Source organism: Athene cunicularia, assembly GCF_003259725.1.
Source record: "Athene cunicularia isolate RWA chromosome 11 unlocalized genomic scaffold, athCun1 chr11_part3, whole genome shotgun sequence".
In the NCBI taxonomy this organism is placed as follows: Eukaryota; Metazoa; Chordata; class Aves; order Strigiformes; family Strigidae; genus Athene; species Athene cunicularia.
The window spans coordinates 428,743-441,140 of NW_020799115.1; the positions used below are offsets into that span (position 1 = coordinate 428,743).

Sequence of the window (12,398 nt, forward strand, 5' to 3'; positions counted from 1 at the left end):
TACTTGGTACCTGATTTATCTATATGCATCTGGACTAGAAGTTCAGTAATGATTCTGAAATGCTTCACACCTGCCAGTTAATTTCTGTAGGGATACAGAATTTTAACAGTAGAACTTCATAGAACAACTGTGCTAATTCCTTTACATGGTACAGTTCTCTAAATTATTCCTTATAGGTTTTAGTGTCACCCTAGGGCTTTTTCATAATGAGAAGAAAAGTATTTGAAGCTTACTTAATATATATTATGCTGCTACACAATGTACACTACGGAGTTGTTCCTAAGAAAATTTTATTAACAAACAAAACAGAAATTAAAAAGCTTTCACTTATTTACTTCAAAATATTTTTTTAAAATTTTCCACACCAAAGTATGTATTTGCTGATCAGCTTCCACATTGAGCCTTTGATCTCCTTGTTACGCAAGGTGTAGATCATGGGATTAGTCAAGGGGAAGATGACTGTATGGAAAACAGCAACAACTTTTTCCATTGGGACAGCTTGGAAGGGTAAACCATAGATATACATAGCAGGGCCACACATGACAAAAACCACAATCATGTGGGAAACACAGGTGGAGGCTACTTTGTTCTTTGCCTTGAAGGACTGTGTCCGGAGCTTCAGCAACAGGACAATGTAGGAGATTAGGAGAAGTGTAAAGCACATAATGATAACAACTCCGTTGTTGAGGAACATCAAAAGCTCCACTATGTAAGTGTTGGCACAAGCTAACTTGACCAGCTGATGGACATCACAGAAGAAGTTGTCCAGGATGTTGGAACCACATAAGGGTAGGTGGACACTGAGAGCAAATAGAATGGTGCCATGGATGAAGCCCCCAGCCCATGTAGCTCCAACCAGGACACAGCATACCCCTCTCTTCACAAGCCTGGTGTAGTGAAGAGGTTTGCAAATGGCTACGTAACGGTCATAGGCCATGACCATGAGCATGAAAGCTTCAGCTGCTCCCAAGAAGTGGAGGAAGAAAAGCTGGGCCATACAGGCACTGTAGGAGATGGTCTTCTGGTGTGAGAAAAAGTCAGCCAACATTTTGGGTGGGGTCACAGAACAGTAGCAGATGTCCAAGAAAGCCAAATTGGCCAGGAAAAAATACATGGGTGATCCCAGTTGAGAATCCCCCCTAATTGTGAGAATTATAAGGATGTTGCCTGGCAGAATGATCATGTAGAAGAGCAGGAAGAAGAAGAAGAGAATCATCTGGACTTCATGGTTTTGAGACAATCCCAACAGAACAAACTCTGTAACTACTGTATAGTTCTCATGTTCCATTTCCACTCTGCAGAACCCTGAGAAACAGACAATAATCATAGAAAAAAAAAAAACACAACAAAAAAAACCCCAACAAAACACAAAAAAACCAAACGCAAGTGTTAATCTACAGAAATGTTTGAACAATCTGGGGCATATTTTGATTGCCTAAAATGCATGACTTTTCCCATTTCCTTGGTTTAGGGAACTCATAATGATGAAATACTTGAAAGGATTTTAGATTCCCACTAACTTGGTCATTTTACTGAAAATTTAAGCGGGAAAAGTCCCCATTTTATCAGATGTTCTTTGTCCTGGGAACTGACACCTGGATGGAATATAGTTCATGAAGTATCAGTCCACTCTTCTATGGGAAGGCTAACTTTTGTGGTTTACAGTGTAGATGGCTTTACTTGAGCTAGTCATGTCTACTCCTGCTCTAGTTGACAAAAGGAGGTCCTTCTAGTGTGGGCAGATTTAATTCTAGAGCAGACAGCTAAACAAAGCTAAATGAAGGGCACTCTAAAATTACATAATTAAGCTCAATCACATCACTGATTATAAAAGTAAACTAAGTATGTATCACTCACATCTGAATGAAGTTTTATAAATCCCTCAGGTGAATTCATCTGACAGCTTCAAAGTTGTTTGCAATTAAACAATTTAAAATTCCTTTATACTTAATTATGTCAGTATAGCCAGCCCAGGGAATGACTAACTCCATCCTAAATTTTCTTTGTAATATATCAGTTCAAGTATTTTCCAAAATATTTCATTTTTCTCTGTTGTCTTTCAAGGGAGCTGAGGATGTCTAGATCACATTCAGACTTCCACCCTTCTCCAGAGATATCCCACAGTGGTGTCTAATTTTCCAATGAAGTCAACAGAACACTGGAAACATAAAGAAAATGCAGTTACCTAAATATGTCTATGAAATTACTCCACCATGAATCAGTGTGATCACAGTCTGGAAAACAAGTTGACATTTTTTCATAGAATATATGAAGTAATTTAATTTAAATATATTTCAAATGGAACTGTGGATTTTGACACCTCCCTCATGAAGAAAACCATCAAAATTGGTCAGATTTCTTTTAGAAGTCTAAGTTCTTTCACTTCTCCCACTTCTTTTTCTTCTTTTGTGTCAGGAGAAAGTGATGAGGTTTTGCCTCCATTATTAATTTTTTTTTAAAACACTTTTGTTCCATTTTGCTACAAAGTCTGTCTGCATGATGATATCTGCACATTACTGCATTAATAACTTCACCAGCAATGTTGAGGTAGAGAATAATGCAAATTGAAAATGCTTTAGTAGGAGAAAATGGTCAGATCAGTATGGATTGCTAGGTTTAAGTATAGTTTTAGTTTTATTCCATTATTGGGACCAATGATAAATGAAATCAGTCTTGACAGAGGAAGAGAAAGTGGCAAAAAGGAGAAAAATTCAGAATAAAGGGAGGAAAAAAAGGAAAGTAAGAAAGGAATAAAAGTAAGAGAGAAAAAACTCCCTACATCACTTCTTGATGTTTTTGTCAAAAATTAAAATTTCATGTTATGCCTAGAAATTAAAACCAAATTCTTCACATTCTTTGTTTTCTCCATCTCTTCCTTGCCTTCATTGACAGCTGAAGGGCTCATTGTACTGGATGTGTGTATAAATTAACTGATATTTAATTTCTCATCTGTCTGCGAATCCTTCGCCATCTGATCTGAGTTTCTATTTGCCTCACTTTGAATTCCCTCTAAGGGGTTTGATCAGCTCCAGTCTCTTCCCATCTCATCACATCACAGAAAGTTTCCCGCAGGAACCTATCACTCCACTCTGCTGTCCTGTACCATATCATAACCTACCCATCCAGCTAATGGAGAAACACTCTCCCTCACCTCTTCCTGGTTATAGAGACTTCTATGGATGCACTTGGCTTCCCTGGTTTTATATCTACAAATCTCCCACACAGCTCACTATCTACTACCTCTGGCTTCTTCAACCCTAATCAGCAAAGAAGTGATTGAGGTTTCTCCCTCTTTGCTGTTTTCTGCTGCACCACTTTAGATAGGTGGTAAATACTTCCCAGCTTTCTACCTAATTCCCTCATGTTATCAGTCTGCTTATAGAACCATAGAATTATTTGGATTGGAAAAGTCCAACCATAAACCTAACACTGCCAAGTCCACCACTAAACCATGTCCCTAAGAGCCACATCTACACATCTTTTAAATGACTCCAGGGATGGTTACTCAAATGCTTCCCTGGGCAGCCCTGCTTCAATGCTTGACAACCCTTTCAGTGAAGAAATTTTTCCTAATATCCAATCTAAACCTCCCCTGATGCAACTTGAGGCCATTTCCTCTTGTCCTATCACTTGTTACCTGGGAAAGAGACCAACACTCACCTTGCTACAACCTCCTTTCAGATAGTTGTAGAGGGCAATAAGGTCTCCCCTCAGCCTCCTTTTCACCAGACTAAATACCCCAGTTCCTTCAGCTCCTCCTCATAAGACTTGTGCTCCAGACTCTTCACCAGCCTCCTCTCTGCTCTTCAGGTGCAAATTGTGATTTACTCAGACTTCCTTCCACAGTGAAAAAGACTGGCTGCTCTGAACTCAGGTCTATTAGTTCTTCCCATTTTCACTGCTGCATTTTGTCTTCACTACTGGAATTTACCAGGAAAGCTACATAATGCACTTGCTTCATTTGTCTCTTTTCAGTCCTTTCAATGGTTTAGTTCAAAAAGAGACAGGTTGCCGGAGACCTGAGAACCACAATCTATGAGTGTGATGACTCATTCTGGTCTTTTCTACAGTGAAGCTATCTTTTAATGAGTTATTTATGGGGATGTTCATACTGTATAATTTAAAATGCCACTGATGTAGATGTCTACATCTGAGTAAGTCAACATAGTCACCTGAGAGTGGAAGGAAAAAGATAGAATTCCTCTTAGGAAGTGTAGGGATGGAAACCAGGTTCTAAACACAGATGTTGAGTGTGATTTTACATGCTCCAGAACAACCTGTTTGACCTCCACTGTCTGGTCTAGAAGGATGGATCCTGTGTCTCACCAGCTGATCTGGTGGAGATGTCTGAGATAACATCCAATGCCGTCAGAGAGGTTCGGACTAAGGTTGACTATTTGAATTCTGCTCTGCATGTCTAGCTCAGACTTTTAAATGTATCTTTATCTTTGGACAGATGAATTGTACCTATAACCTCTGAATTTATGACCTGGTTATTTCTACTGACAGGCTACTCCTGAGTCTAAATGATTGTGTAACTACTACAGAAACAAATTGCATCTGCTATTAGGAGGATGATGATTAAACCCTTGCTGGATCTTCTAACATCATCATCAGAGGGTGGCATGTCATTCTTTAATCAGGACAATACTGTCTATCTGTGGATCTAAGTGAAATGTGATTCTGAGATTTTAACTGCTATTACCTATAAAATTTTGTCATGGGCATCAAAGAATACATGCTGATCCAGGAAACTTCATTGTTAGTCTCATTGATGTTTTGGCAATCTAAGAAAACTACAACAATCACTCACTACTAGTCCAATCACAGTAATTCTAACTTTCACGCTCTTTCTGTTTGAGATATTTACTGATAACTCACCAGGAACAAGTATCTGTCCCTTTTCCTTGAAGTTAAGTTCTCACCCTTCTTGTTGTCCGTATGTCACGGTCAAGTGTCCTTCATCCTCAGGAAAAGGAGCAGTCAGTATCTCAAGACCTTGTACTGGGATAAGCAGAGTACTGCCCGTAGCACTCCTCTTACTGCAATCCCAGCTTTCAAACCCTACAAACACCTAACAGCTTCAATATGTCCCTTTCAGGACCTCTGTTGTTAGTCCACCATTCTGACCTGAAGTCTTGCTCTTCTGGCCATGAATCCTCTTCCACACTCCCATGTATTTAGTACTGCTGTGCATGTACCAGAGGTTCATGCTCACCAGAGGCTCTTAAATACCAGCCCCACTCATAGCGATTTGCCTCCCTGCCTGATTGTCAGAACTAGCACCAGAGACCGCAGCCAGACTGCCTGTGGCCTTAGCTGCTTCACTCACCACCTGATGACTTGCAAACTCTGACTTCCCATATTCTGTAGACATTCTCATCTGGAAATGCACAGGATGGAAATCCATCATCTACAATTCCCCGGATCACTTAATTTTCTGATTTTATGAGTATTCAGGAGGAGTTTTCCACAGTCCACTGACAAAGACACATATTTCCAGGAACTGTAAAACAAATAATTTCAACAACTTCCCCACAACCTGCCCCTCTCTCCCTATTTCTCTTCCTCCCTCTCCCCCTTTCTTTCCTTCATTCCTTTCTCTCTTTCTCTCTCTCTCTCTCTTTCTCTCTCTCTTCAAAATGTTTATTTTAATTTGTGTTGGCAGTATATCAAGGGGTCAGAGGAATCAGGACTGGGAAGTTCTTATTTCTTTTCACTGCCTACAAAGAATGGGTAGCTCAGACTTAAAGATATACCATCTACATGGCTACAGTTAAGTGCAATTAATTCTATTGTGTATTTATACATTAATATTTAATGCATAGCATACATTATATACTCTCTCTATACCATTATATTAATTAAAACCCTTTGCAATGTTAACAAAAAATTAAACTCACCACAGACTTTTAAAAAGACAATGTTAGAAGCTAAGAAGCAGCATAATCCAACAGTGCCAAAGATTCATTTTGTGATTCAATAGTGAAGCAACACATCAGATGATTAATTTATCTGTTTCCTAGGGTTTCGAGGCTTCCTTTAAGACAAGGCAATACAGTAAAACTTGCCCTGTCTGAATCATTAACCAAAACACAGCCTTGAGCCAGGACAAGAAGTGGCAGGTACCAGGACACCTCATGGCAGTGGAATCCCCACCCCACTGTCACAGGCACATGTCCCACCTGATGTGGAGGTCCTGCCCCTCTTCCAATCACATGGCTGAGTAACCCTGCTGCTCCTTGCTTCTGGGGCTGCTGATTTTGATGCTCTTATACCCCACATGATTTTAAAATAATGCCCTGTGATTGGTTGCTTATCTTCTTAGGACTAGGGTATGCATACACATGCACATGCACATACATTTACATCTTTGTTTACTCATGTATATTTAAAACTAAATATTTATATTCACAAAAAGGGATGAATAATGTCATTGTTTAGAAAAGATAAGGAATTAAAAGTTAAATGTGAATAGTAAGGAAACACGTGTTGGAGTGGAAGATCCAAAGGTCTGGGGTTAAGGGATATGTAGAAGAGTATAGATTTGTTAATTTGGATCAGGTACCACTACATAAAACTTTTGTTTAGAGTGTAGATGGATTTTTTTACCATATACACCATCTGTTTGGACATGGTGATTGTTCTCAGATTATTCCTGAAGCTGTCAGCATGCACGACTCCTTATATTGTCCCACTCAGAATGGGTCATTTATCTCTTAAAAAGTAATTCACCTGTGTTCTGATCAGACTTTCCTGCTGGCTTACACTACTGCGATAATGGCAAAGGCTATGATGGCTATTGCTTAGCTTCTGAATGGAAGAATGGACAAACTATGAGTTACCAAAAATGGAAAGTGCATGCATACAAGTTCCCAGCCTAAATATATTTCATAGATCCCTTTTATTTTATTTTTTTTTTTTTTCCCATGAAGGTAAGCAACTTTCCCCAAGCACTGGGATTTGAGGGCTGCAAAACTTATTTCTCCCATTTTTTTTCAACATTGCTGAAAATCGAAATTATGTAGAACCTTATGCAAAACCAGAATATTACATGGTGAATGGCATAGTGCTTGAGGATAAAGTTTTTCTGTGACATGAAATCAATTGGTATTTTACTATGGCCAAAATTTTAAGGGAGATTTGCATATTGTATAGGAGAAGCAGTGAGTTGGACTCAACAATCCTTATGGGTCCCTTCCAACTTGAGATATTTTATGGTTCTGTGATTCTATGAATGATATTCTGGTAATGACTTGTCTCACATTCAATGAGAAACAGGGTGATGAAAATACGAAGGTGTGTAATTTAGACTCCTTTCAGCATAGTGTGCTACCCTCTACCTGCATGGCCACACAGCAGTTGGTTTTTCTTAAGTGTAACACTATAACAATTCGCTGAAATCTTAATCGCTAGAGGAAAAAAAGATCTTTGACACCCTTTTCTCAGTGGATTACATACACAGCTGAAAAGGAAAATATTCAGCTCCCTCATGAGTTGTAAAACAGTGACTCTCAAATGGGAAATGCTATCATAAAAAGAAGGAAGATCCCTCTGACTGTGGCAGACTTTGGTTATTTTTATTACATGACACAGCAAATGATAGACCGCATGACAACAGCAGGGTTTAATATCAGGTCTATCTAAGAGCACTATAAACAACTCTCAGATGGAGAGCTCACACAGTTCCTAGTGAGGAACTGGACATGCTTCTGTTACTCAGATGTGCTCTTTTTGTCAGCAGGTTCTATGTCATTTGTTTCTATGGCTAACATCATTCAATGAAAAGGTACATTACTATGATTTTACTAGTCTCTATCCTTTTATCTACCAAAAAAAAAAAAAAATCCAATGCCCTCTTGGACACTCCAAATCTTTGAGAATTTTGATGGCCTGATGGGCTATTTTGGCATGGGCAAAATAAAAGTGTACTTCTCTCAAGCACTTTCCCCCCATCCTTCCCTTTTGCTGCACTTTTGCTGAAACCTGCCAGGCCCTCTGCACCTGAAATGGTGAAGGAAGAGCCTTTGTGGGCACCTGGTATTCCCTAGAGTACATGAACTCTCCTTCCTGTCCCCACGTACATGTTCCTGTGGAATTCACTTTTTGTCCTGGCCCTCGATTTGGGTGGACAGTGGTGCTTGTACCTTGCAGCACAGCACAGAGATGAAGGGTTGCCTCGGTTATACTGCATGGTCCTCCTGTTGCTCTGAGGCCATGTCAGGGAGCCTCTTATCTGACTCAGGACTCACTTCTGTGAGGTGAGGTCTCTTGATTATCCTCAGAGGGTTGGTCCCCTGCCCTGAAGACATCTTCAGTCTTTTTCATGTACCCCCACTCACCCACCTCTTTTAAGCCCTCTCCCCATCCCCAGAAACACATTAGGACTTGTTCAGCAGACATGGAAAACAAACTTAAATCATCTAGTCAGATATTCCACTACAATTAAGATTAGATGCCAAACATTGCTATCTATTTATAAAAACACACATTTTCCATATTAATGTAAATGATTACTGGTGTATTATTACTGACCCATATTATAGTGCCAACAGTAGTACTAATGTATTTAAAAATAATCATTGGAACAGGATCTCACTGTATTTGGCATAGATTGTGTACACACAAGTGTGGTTTGCTCAGAACTGTTTATGATTTTAGCATTTAAAAGCAGACAAAGTTTCTACTCCAATGGAAGGGTACAAGGAGGTGATCCCACCAGAATCACAGACTGTGTCAGCATGTCAGGATCTTGGCAGCCCAGATTAAGAAAGGCAATGGGAACTGGTGGGATAAAACCTCTTAAATATGGTTTTAGTCTAGACCATGGACACCTGTCTCTTCTGTAAATACCTAAAATCCTACTAATTTCAACTGGATGCCAGCAGAGTAGTCAGAACCTCAGCAGAGAGAAACGTGCACCTCCACATTCCCTTTAAAACAAAAGCTGATACTCTATTCATTACAAGCATTATATAACATATCACAAATACAGTCCATTTATTTCCTTTAGGTAGGGTGCTGTGTTTGGTTTTATGTGTATGCATATACATACATGAATATGTATAACACATATGTGTTGATATTTAAAAGATGGGAAAGAGACAACAAAATGTATTTGCAACTCCTGTTCCTTCTTTATTCTTGTCCATAGCATGAGTTTGTCTCTGTTATGGCTTATTATGAACTCTGAATGAAACTAATGGTTTAAATTAATTTCTGATAGACATCTAAGGAACCAGATATGGGCACAGTCTCAGTTCATGAGAGGCCTGAATTTATGTTTGGGACAGCAGCACCTGAGGAAAAATACCTGCCTTCTAAAGATCCATACCATGGGGGTTCTGTGGAAGGATACCTAAGGGTAATGCCCATATTACATTCTGTGACTTATTCACGAAAATCTGTCTTCCCCATGTAATCTCAATACTGTATGCTGGGGTATGGATCAACCTTACATGCATGAAGGGAATCCTCGCTGTAGAGTCCCATGCCTTTCTCTTTGAGGCACAGGAAAAATATATAAAATTAATACTAGATTGAAATCAGGTTAGGTATGTTAGAAACACTAGTTCACATACTGGGGTTGGGAAGATGAATCCAACCACAAACTGTTGCCTTGGGGTTTTTTGGCTACAGCCTGTGGAGCTGTGATCCACTAAATGGCATAATTTAACCATAACTCCCTTTTTTATAGAGGAGACAGTATGGCATAAGTGTGAGCTAGGCTCTAGCAAAATCAATGTGTGTCTTAAATACCAAAAATCAGTGCTCCTTCCTGGATGTGAAATTCTGATTTACACTAGCTGAAAACCTGTCTCACTGTCTACTGCACCAGTTTCTCTTTGTGCCAGGTCTTCCTCTGGAGTATCATTCATATGGAAACAGGGAGCAGAAGGGGACACAGTATGTTGTTGATAACATTTGATGGAAGGGCTCTACAGCAGCTATAAAGCTTTATTCTAAATGGATGAATGATTTTGGATATGTCTTTCTTCTTGGAAATAGTCTGAAACATCTTTAAATGAGGCATGAATTTAAAAGCTTTACCATTTGAAAAGTGTTGTCCCTTAAAAGTGATTCAGACTAATCACATTAGTGTTATAGTATTAGAGGAATTAAGCTGCTTTGTGTTTTTTTTCACAGAGGTAAAAGTAATCCAGTCCCAGAAGCAAAGTCAGGAGAAGCTTAAATGAAGTTTCCTTAACTTTGGTTCTCCAGTGTTTTAATTATGAAGAAAAAAGTGTTCCTATGATACATAGGCAAATTATGTTCCCTGAAGGGGTCTAAAGAAACACAACATTGCAAAATATAATTAACCACATTGCCATTAGCTAGTTATTGTGAAGTTTCTGAAGTCAGGCAATTAATTTATCCGGAGATGACTTACATTGACTTTCTTTTAACAAGCAAACTAAAGAAAAGAACATTATACTGAAAACCTGAAAAGTCTCAGACTCCCTTTATTACCTTTACTGTCACTTAACTAAGTCAGCTGAAATCTGTACTGTTTCCTAGCAGAGACAGCCTTCAGAGATCAGCATAACCACACTGGTAGTGGAGATTTCATTTGCTTAACCTCAATATCAAAACTGTAGTTCGAATGCTGCAGGATTGGGCCCAGGCTATTAGCCAAGCTGAAGCCCCTGTTCCATTTGGAACAAGCTTTAAAACCCTTCCTATATTTGGTGGTTTGGAGTAAATTTTCTTCTTTGTGTGGAAATTTCACTGATGTGTGGGGAGGTGCATGTAGGTGACCTTGGGATATATGCAGTTAATGCAGCACTCTACAAGTCGAAATCTTCTGGAAAGGGAAGATGATAATTTTAAACATCTGATTTCATTCATTCATACTCATTCTCACAAAGGTTTCATTCATTTCTGCTTCTACACACCCATAACTATTAAGATGCTTGTGTCCAAATGGTGTGGTCATTGTCACCAGTAAAATCCCTTAGTTTCACTGTCCTTCTACTTCTTATGTAGGTATCTCATAGGTCTGGTTCTGTTCTTCATCTTGTTTTTACGTTTTTTGACTCAGTTTATTTTTTTGCTTCATGCTCTATGGTTGGTTGAATGAAATCATATGCAATGTAACATAGCAATTAAAACACAATATTCTTTTAACCCTTTTTCTACATGTTTTCCTGAGACTTTCAAAAACTCATCTCCTTCATACTTCATTCATATCAAATTTAATATTTCTCTTACAAAATTCTATAGAGCAAATTTCTCATTCCTGTGTCTCTTTGTATTGTTTCTATAAATTAACTAACAACAAAAGAAGGATTAGGGAAAATCTCCCTCCTTTATTGGATGCAGAGGGAAATGCCCTGGACACCCAGCATCATGAGGTGGGAGATCAGGAGGGGAAGCAGAATGAGGCCATCACAATTAAAGAGGAGGTGGTCAGAGGCCTGCTGCACCACTTGGATGCACACACATCTGTGGGACCGGATGGGTTACACCCAAGGGTGCTGAGAGAGTTGGCAGATGAGCTCGCCAAGCCGCTGTCCATGATTTACCTGAGGTCATGGCTGACTGGGGAGGTCCCACTGGACTGGAGGGTGGCAGATGTAACACCCATCTACAAGAGAGGCAGAAAGGAGGATCCAGGAAACTACAGACCTGTCAGTGTGCCCTGGGTGCCAGGGAAGGTCATGGAGCAGGTCACGTCGGCTGACACTACAAGTCATGTAATGGACAGCCAGGGGATCAGGCCCAGTCAGCATGGGGTTAGGAAAGGCAGGTCCTGCCTGACAAACCTCATCTCTTCTATGACAAGATGATCCAACTACTGGACGAGGGACAAGCTATGGATATTGTCTACCTGGACTTTTGAAAAGCATTGGACACAGTTCCCCATAGAATTCTCATAGAAAAACTGGCTGCCCATGGCCTGGGTGAGGGAACGCTCTGCTGGGTCAGGCACTGGCTGGATGGACGGTCCCAGGGAGGGGTGGTCAGTGGAGCTAAATCCAGCTGGCGGCCGGTCACAAGTGGTGACCTCAGGGCTCGGTGTTGGAACCATTTCTGTTCAACACCTTATTGATGATGTCGATAAGGACACAGAGTGCATCATCAGTGAGTTTGCAGGTGACACCAAGTGAAGCGGGAGTGTCGACCTGCATGAGGACAGGGAGGCTCCGCAGAGAGACTTGGATAGATTGGATCTGTGGCCAACGTCAACAGGATGAGCTTCAACAAGGCCAAGTGCCAGGTCCCGCCCTTGGGCCACAACCACCCCCTGCATGGCTACAGGCTCGGGGAGGGGTGTCTGGAGCTGTCTGGAAGGATCTGGGGGTTCTAATTGCAAGCAGCTGAACATGAGCCAGCAGTGTGCCCGGGTGGCCAAGAAAGCCAACGGCATCCTGGCTTGTGTCAGCACTAGTGTGACC

The 12,398-nt window shown here is 40.3% G+C and overlaps 1 protein-coding gene across 1 annotated transcript; it reads right to left on the reverse strand.

Moving 5' to 3' along the window:
- Nucleotides 1–349: 349 nt before the first annotated feature.
- LOC113484661 (olfactory receptor 4N5-like) lies at nucleotides 350–1,288 on the reverse strand. The gene has a single exon (XM_026857127.1). It carries the CDS (start codon nucleotides 1,286–1,288, stop codon nucleotides 350–352), a length of 939 nt encoding a protein of 312 aa, XP_026712928.1.
- Between the last annotated feature and the right edge of the window lie 11,110 nt (nucleotides 1,289–12,398).

Bases quoted from the DNA above. Each gene is read 5' to 3' on its own strand.
- LOC113484661 (XM_026857127.1), bottom strand. From the start codon at position 1,288: ATGGAACATGAGAACTATACAGTAGTTACAGAGTTTGTTCTGTTGGGA.